At 47.9% G+C, this 8,960-nt stretch overlaps 1 protein-coding gene across 1 annotated transcript in view; it reads left to right on the top strand.

Moving 5' to 3' along the window:
• Positions 1-8,960, top strand: part of LOC124489153 (rho GTPase-activating protein 26-like) — a 42,121-nt gene continuing 33,161 nt past the window's right edge. The window contains 1 exon segment of the mRNA XM_047051823.1: positions 1-620. Within this exon segment, the coding sequence (XP_046907779.1) occupies positions 467-620 (154 nt within the window). The 5' untranslated portion in view covers positions 1-466.

Here is an 8,960-nt window from a genome sequence, read left to right as displayed (position 1 = left end):
GGGTAGGTTGATACGGACGCCGATGACTGAGAGAAAGCTCTGCTTTTAAAACGCCCAGGAAAGAACCCGCAACTACCCATACTATCTATTCCTTCAATTTGCTTGACCACGGTGACACGGACTTGAGGAATGCACAAGTTTACCAGAGATCTTTGACAGCTGCGCATTAATTCATCCTTCCGTAGGCTACTTTCCCTTCGGAGCAGGAACATTTTTTTGGAGTGTGTTTTTGAAATGCGGTTTGGATAGGATCAGCGATAAATAGAAGCATATTTTCACGTTTGCACGCTTGCATGCCGTTAAAAGCAAGATAACTGGGTGGATGCTGTGCTTACAGTAATGTAGTCAGGTGTCTGGATCAATTCGCCCACTGTGTAGACATCTTATCATTGGATTGCACATCACCACCAGTCAAACATTTTATTCCTCCTCCGACCTTACTGGTGCTTGTAGTCAGGGTGGAAACATGGGGTTGCCCGCCCTGGAGTTCAGTGACTGTTACCTGGACAGTCCTCAGTTCCGAGAGAGATTAAAGTCACACGAACTGGAATTGGACAAGACGAACAAGTTCATAAAGGAGCTGATCAAAGATGGGAAGGCACTCATCCAAGCACTGAAAAGTAAGACGATCCTTTTAGGAATTAAAAGAAAGACTGTATGATTGCTTGCAACAATGTAGCACTTCGTGATGACTGTTCTACTTCGGTTTGAAATGTCCACTAAACTGATCATTATTTTTAGAACGGCTGTAGTACGTCATTTTTCCACGTAGAATATGATAGCCTACTGTAAAAGTTACATGTATTTCAGAAGTTTTTATAATAGTAAAAACGGTGTTATTATCACACTGCTGTACCATATCATTGTATATATAGTATGATGTGAGACATAATCATCAGCAACCTGCTTGTCAGTAAATAGACAGGCTTTGGTGACAGGTGTTTGTTAAATAACGCCCAACCTGTATTCATCATCGCCCCATTTAGAAGCCTTTGTTTACACATTGTTATTATACCTCGTGTTTTGTGACTCAGAGTAGTACATTACCTGAATGTTCCACTTTACTTTGTTTGTGATGGATACTCAAAGCGCTGCAGGCCAATACATTAAAAGCTTTGCCCTTTATCACTCAAAGCTCCCATCAGCTGACTTTGACAATCTGGACAGTTCTGCCTTTGTCTGTGAGGACGATCCAGAAATCAAACAGAGAGACCATTACCCCTGGGTCAGAGGGACACTAGATGGGGAGGGAGAGAGATAGGGAGAAAGAGACGTTGTTTTCGGGTTGTTTCCGAACTTAGCAAAATGGTACTGGCATGTTCTGTCCTGTCTGCCTGCCTGTCTTGTCTGCCTACATGTCGTGTGGTTTCTGTGGTCAGCCCAGAGCTTGCAGCACCAGCAGCAGCAAGCCGTGTTTCAGCAGGCTCGGTGTCGCGTGTAAAATCCCATGTCGACCCGTCATTATACACAGATGACGTATCCCTGCCCAGCGACCACAAACACGGCTTCTGTTAATTACTGAAAACAACAACCCCTCAATTATTGTGCTACTGGTGGCGCTGGAGAAGACTGCGTGTTTTCCGATATCTCGATGTCTCTGTTACAAACAGCGGAAATGAAAAGCCCCCCGAAAAGCTGTCTGTGGTGAACCTCACCTCGCTTCAAGACGGTATTTATCTTTATCTTGGGCCTACATCTGCTTGAGTGATCTATCCAAGGAGCACAGATGGGGACTGTCACTTCATGCGAAAGCATTCACATCTATGGCAGCGAGCTTTTCGCGTTGTAGTTTTTTCTGCCGAGGGATGGTTTTACGCCTGGTCAGATGGATCCACGCATTATGCGTTCGATTGACATCTTAGTTTAGGAGGCTTGGAGTCATATAACCATAGACTTAACGTCTAAAGGGCGAGACGGCTCATTTGAGTTTTTGTTTCGGTGTGTGTGTGTGTGTGGACCATGATGTGAAACCGGAATGGATATGTACCGCAAGGCCCAGTTAAGTGATCAGATGTCACCAGATGGAGGGTTAGGGAATCGGCCAGGTCTAGAGTTCTTTTTACACGACCAGGGCCCACATTCAATCTTTTTTCTTTTTGCTGTTCACTCCTCCGTAGCACCGTGTTGACTGCGTTTCCCAGGCCACTGCCATCCCATAATTCGCAATAAGATCCTGGACGTAAATGAGCCTCATCAATGGAGCATTCCTGAGCCGGGGATGACAATCTCCGTCCTCAAGGCTTGACAATGACCTTTTGAATTTGCAGGAATGACCTCCAACTGTATCTGACCCTTATTGCCTACGAAGGGGCTGATTTTAAAGTTCCCTCTCTCCAACCATCTCTGTCTGTGGTTAGCAGTCACAGCAGTGTTCACCTGTCTCCTCTGGTGATGGATGGTAGGCCTTCCCACACACACGCACACACACACACACACACACACACACACACACTGACTGGTACTTTCACAGCCGTGGTGAGGGGATTCACATTTTTCCTCGGTTGGAGGGAAGAGAGATATCGGGGGTCTCTATGGAGTTAGATTAGTTTCATAATTCAAACAAACAAACGCAACACGATTCAAACAAATTTAACACGATCCAAACAAACGTAACACGATTCATACAAACATAACACGATTCAAACAAACAAACGTAACATGATTCAAACAAACGTAACACGATTCACAAATGTATTTCGTGATTCACAATTGTAACGCGATTCACAAATAAATGACCCTATTACATTCGTTTGCAACCTGACAAACACAAATTACAAATCCCTGCATTCGTTGGTGTGAATCCTTGCATTCGTTCGTGTGGATTTTTGGAACTTTCCTGACGCGCTTTGATCCACAAATGCATTTTTTCTAAAAGATATCCTCAGCAGCCTATCAGGTCGTCTCTTCCAATTTTAGCCAATCACATTAACGTGTCTATGTGGACTTCAACAACCTGCCATAATGACGGACATCGTCTCCTTCAGATCATGAGCAATGTCGTCTGGTTGCATGTAGGTGAAATATTGCTTGTTAATCTTATTAAACCGATGATCATACCTGATTAAATATTGTTGAGAATGGCAGGATTCATGTTTAGTCATTTTCCGTGTTTCCTAGGCTAACGCAGAGCCCGTCTACCCATATTAGACATTCTCCGGTGATTGGCTAAAATTGGAAGAGACGACCTGATAGGCTGCTGAGGATATCTTTTAGAAAAAATGCATTTGTGGATCAAAGCGCGTCAGGAAAGTTCCAAAAATCCACACGAACGAATGCAAGGATTCACACCAACGAATGCAGGGATTTGTAACTTGTGTTTGTCAGGTTGCAAACGAATGTAATAGGGTCATTTATTTGTGAATCGCGTTACATTTGTGAATCACGAAATACATTTGTGAATCGTGTTACGTTTGTTTGTTTGAATCGTGTTATGTTTGTATGAATCGTGTTACGTTTGTTTGGATCGTGTTAAGTTTGTTTGAATCGTGTTGCGTTTGTTTGTTTGAATTATGAAACTAATCTAACTCCATAGGTCTCCGCTGTCACCAGGGAGACGGAAAGAGATGCCTGTGCTGAACGTGAGTCCAGTTCGACTGCCACGACAGAGAGGAGGCAGAGAGGAGGGAGGGGGGGGGGGGGAAGAGAGAGGACGGGGGGAGGGAGGGAAGGAGGAGGAGGGGGTGTTGCTATTGCTCAAGGCATTCCGCTGAATACGTCAGATGGAAACAAAGGACAAAATGTGTGTGCGTGTGTGTGTGTGTGTGTGTGTGGCCGTGTGATTGTGTGTGTGTGATGAGGCTGGTGGGGGTCGGCATGAAGAAAAGGGGGGGGGGGGGGGTGAATATTCTTTGAGCAGTGACGTCGTGGGGTGGGGGTGGGGGGGTTCGAGCAATGCTTCTTCTATTGTCGAGGGATCTTCTTAGATCAGCCCACAAAGAGGCGTGCGTGTGCGTGTGTGTGTGTGTGAAAGAAAAACCCACAGAGCTGGAGTGGGTCAGTCAGAGAGAGAGAGGTCTGCTCTCTCAATACCTTCCATGGAAACATGTCGACTCTAGTTCTCCTCCGGGCGTCCCAGACTCCTGGGTCTCCACCTGCCCTCTCATACGAGACGCACCCTCTGGCCTTACTGAGGTGTGTCCACAGCCACAGTGGCATACAGTGTCCGTGCTGCTCTTATCCAGAGCGACTTACAGTAAGTACAGGGACATTCCCCCCCGAAGCAAGTAGGGTGAAGATGCCTCGCCCAAGGACACTATGTCATTTGGAACGGCGGGGAATCGATCCGGCAACCTTCTGATTACTAGCCCGACTCCCTCACCGCTCAGCCACCTGACACCCAGGACCAGCTCGTCTCTAGAACCTTCTCGTCTCCCTTCGTCCCTGAGGTCATATGGAAAACGGGCTGCCTGCGATGCAGATTTCCATCTATGCATGCATGCACATGTAGCTGAACTGTAGGTTAAAAAAACGACATATTTACATTGCTTCCTCCTCCTCCCCCCCCCCCCCCCCCTACCAACACATTCCACGCACTTCTCGTTTGTCTCCAGGCTAGGGTTCCTGAAATTGAACCCGCGTGCTCGCCTTCTAGACTCGGGCTAGTGGGCAGAACATCTGGCTGTGCAGGTGGAGCTTCTCCAAGCAGGCAGCGGGGCCTTATCGGAACGTTCTTAGCGAAACCTGGCCAGCCAGACTCACGGTTTGAGGAAGAGAGGGAGGGAGGGAGAGGAAGGGGTGACGAATGACAGAGAGAGAGCCAGAGAGAGTGTGTCGGGGGGAACTGAAAGTCCAGTTCGGTGCCTCGACGTCACTATTTTCTGCTTCTAAGAAAGACTGAGTCGAGGGCATCTTCACAGGCATCCGTCGAGGCCTATTCGTGAAAAGGGGATGTGGGACTCACGCGCCGTATTTTAGGCCAGCGTCTCTTGATCTCAGCCGCTTCTAAATAAAAGCAAACCCGTCATGTTTCCGTTTTTCATGGCAACAAAAAAAAAAAGGTCTCGCTAGTACACTGTACTCAAGTGCTCCTTTTCTTCCATTTAGAACTATCCAACTGTTCTCTGGCGTGTGTTCACACACACATAAAACATGAAACCACACACAAGAAAGAGGAAAAAAACTCAACAGGCCTGGTCTCAGTCTAAAGCCTGTCGCGTATAGCTTCGTGTGAAGAACTCGCAGTGTGAAGCTCAGAAGGCCTCCTCTGCAGAGGGTACCTCTGCCCTGCCTCGGAGTCAGAGGCGTGAGGAGCAGAGCAGAGGCAACGGCCTGCGAGGAGAGCGCAAGACAACGACAGCTAACTCGGTGGAAGGCAGATTTACGATCGCAATTCCTTTTTGTCCTCTCAACACGGTAGACGTGACGTCTTGCCATCAAATCTTTGGAAAGATTGTTAGAGAGAGAGAGGGAGGGAGAGGGGGAGAGAGGGGGAGACTCACAACAAATGTGAAAACCTCCTTCAGTGTGAGAAGGAGAGTCAGAGAGACCCTGGGCAGGTGTCATGCTCACAAATGACTCACATACTTCGAGGCCGGCTGCAGGTGTGCTGTGGCCCAACAGGAGCACATCTCACACATGGTATCGATCAAAGACAACTCAAAATAGACTGGTCATGATCTAAAAAAAGATGTTGCTGCTCAGAAGTCTGGCCAGACTCGAATATTTAGGCTGTTTTTTGGGGGGGGAACTCTGAGGCTTTACTGGCAGCAAGAGCTTAAGTGAAAAGCCACAGTTGTTTAGTGTAAGAGCTTGAATTTCTTTTGCTGACTCTTTCAAGGCATGTGCACACCAGAAACATTTTAACGTTAACTTTTAACTTTTTTTTTAAAGTAGTTCTGTCTTAAAGACCTAAATGAAGCATTAGTAGCCAATAAACTCTTGAACCATGGTAGTATTGTGACTTTGACAGCATACTGTCACTGGCATCCCCCTTGCTTGTCTGTGCATCTCTTCCAACAGTTTTATTTTTTGTCCCTTTCCATGGAATACATTTTTTACATTTCATTTGTTGTTTCTCTCTCTTTCTCTCGCCCCATCAGCACACACACACACACACACACACGCCCACACAAACGCACACACAGACGGACACACACGAGGAAGATCAATATTGGATAAGTGATCCCGATCGCGTGGAGCCGCACCCCTGTTGCTCTCCTGCGCGCAAACACTTTGTTCTTTCTCGTCTCGCCGTCGATTCATTCGCGTAGTCGTGATCCGCCCTGTCTGTACGTTCAGCCGTGGATCCGCGTGTGTGCGGGGGCCACATCTGTGTGTGTGTGTGGCCAGCCAAGGCCCAGGGCCCCCGGTCGGGCCCAGGCCAAATCAAACAAACCCCAACATACTGGCAGGAGGCGAGGGAGAGCCAGAGTGTGGATGTTCGTGAGCTTCCGACTGTTTCCTCCAGCGCCAGCTCCAAAAATAACCCCCTGCTAGCATGATTTAATCCACGGGCAGACCTCTGTGTGTGGGGAGGGGGGGGAGGGAGGGAGGGTGGGTGCAGCCAACTAGATGCTGTCAAAATTCAGGCTTATGGGAGTAATCTGTGAAGAAGGGGGTGGACAGGGGGTAGCGTGGTGGGATGGGGGCAGGGGGTGTGTGTGTGTGTGTGTGTGTTAACAGGGTGAGGAGGGTGCCGTACATGTTGTAGACTGATCCTCTACAGCCTTCTGGTAAACCTTTAATCTCCCAGCTCCTCCACGATCACCTTCTAACGTTCCGTTAGAACAGGAGGCCACTGCAGCTTGGCCTGGCCTGTGGTTGCCTGTGTCGAGTTGAACCGGACCCAACTCGAGTCTATTCTGTGTTCATTTCTGTTATGCTCCCAGTGAGTCCGAAACAGACATATTTCTGTTTAATATCTCAATACGTGTCATGTGACAGTTTTTTTCTTTCTTTTTTAAGGCAACCTTCGGCATCTTGAGACCTTGAAGCTGTTTTGAGAGTTCTGTTGAATATTTACTCACTAAAGACAGTGAAACTTTACAGCAAACAAATGTAATGATCACTGGCTTTTGGTACGTTGGTAAGTCAGTTTGGAGCAAAGTCCTTATGACCTGCTGCATATATACCATTTACTGTCTAAATGACTTTAGATATCTGCAAACTAAGGTTCTCATAATGTAGGACAGTATTCACCCAGACAAAAACAGAAAATGTATCCTCTAACAGAAATACATATGAGGAACATACCGATAGCACAGCTCAGTATAATATTAACCTCACTGAAAAGCCCTTTCTACTATAGAAAGCTGTGTAATGGCGTTTCACACGGTCGACAATTAGCTTGGCTCGCAAACATACAAGTGAATTTCCGTATCGGTTTTCGTCTTTTATATGCGTCGTATGTACTTCCAATAGAGCTCTTTTCCAGCAGTGAATATAGGAAAGTTAAAATGCACAGAGCTGACGTGCGATATGTCATATTCAACGCAAAGGTCAAAGTTCACTTCACTGGTATCACGGACACACATCTGTTTATGCGACACGTGCTCCGACGAACGGATGTCTGCAGTGAGACAGAAAGTACGTTTGTGTCCCATGTAGCTCTGTTCCTGGTGCCAGGGGCGGCTGGGAGTTCTAAAAAAGGCTTCTAAACCCCCAAAATGGATTCACCCAACGAGAGGGAGAGAGGGAGAGAGGGAGAGAGACAGAGAGAGACAGAGAGAGACAGAGAGAGACAGAGAGAGACAGAGAGAGAGAGAACAATTGGACCAAAGTTGGTTAGCAACAATAATCTTGTAATGTGAGAGGGGTCGGCAACGTGTCCAAACTCGAACGGGGAAGTCTCCTGGGTGGCTCGTCGATTATTTATGTTCGCTATTTTTGGCACTGACTGTACACATTCATCTGAGAAACAACTCCAGATTGATTGTGTACACTTACACCAGCCCACCTTGTAGCGAGGGATCTCAAGTCGGTGGAAAGGGTTTTTAAATGAGGTTGGGCTTTCCAAACCGACAATGTTGAAAATTGTGTTTGTTTGTATGTTGATTGGAAGCGTCCATTTGTACGTCACTCTGATTCTGCGGTTTGTGAGACGAGTTTGAACCAACAGTGTTGTTTTTTTTAACAACTGTACATTTCCTTGGGAGTTGTCTGTGTCACCCCCTTCCGGCGACCTCTCTCTCTCTCTCTCCTCTCTCTCTCTCTCTCTCTCTCTCTCTCTCTCTCTCTCTCTCTCTCTCTCTCTCTCTCTCTCTCTCTCTCTCTCTCTCTCTCTCTCCCTCTGTCACCCCCTTCCATCTCTCTTTGTCTTATTTTCTCTCTGTGCGATAAGAGAGAAGCGACACACAGCTCACTGTATACTGGCTGTAGGGGAGGAGAAGCCCTTTTTCCGTGTGGCATTGAGAGTTTACCATTTCGCTGTCCAGGTGGAGTCCAGCCCCTTGCCCCCTCCCCCCCCCCCCCCCCCCCCCCATCCCATCTGCCCCTTCTGTGCTCTCCTCGGCTGTACCCAGCCCCGGCCCCGGCCCCAGCCCCGTCTCCATAACTCCCCCACAGCCTCGCTGTCCTGTGGGCTCGTGGCCAGGGCCTGTGGCAGGTGTCGGGGAGGTCAGGCAACACACACCCACATGCTCCCACATGCGTGCATGGATGCATCCAGAACACACGCCCGCACACAGGCACCAGCCACACACACACACACACACGCTCCCACATGCACCACGCAGCAGAGAAACCATCCAAGCCACACAGTTCATAGCTGTGCTGCACAGAGCAATTTGCCAGCCAAATACCAAGTCGGACTTTCCTTTTTTTTCTCTCTCTCGTCTCTCCGCTCTTCTAGCCTTTTCCGTGCTCTCGGTGTCGACTGGATTGCGTTTACGCTGTACGCACACACACACACACGCGCGCGGAACGAAGCTCGCTTAGGGGTTTAAAGTTAACCGTCATGGCTTGCTGTTATAATGGGATTGTCCCGATGACCTAGAATCCTTCTGGAACCCTCAGGGACCTAG

Source organism: Hypomesus transpacificus, unplaced genomic scaffold, assembly GCF_021917145.1.
Source record: "Hypomesus transpacificus isolate Combined female unplaced genomic scaffold, fHypTra1 scaffold_181, whole genome shotgun sequence".
NCBI classification, from domain to species: domain Eukaryota; kingdom Metazoa; phylum Chordata; class Actinopteri; order Osmeriformes; family Osmeridae; genus Hypomesus; species Hypomesus transpacificus.
This window is presented reverse-complemented; position numbering and strand designations above follow the sequence as displayed.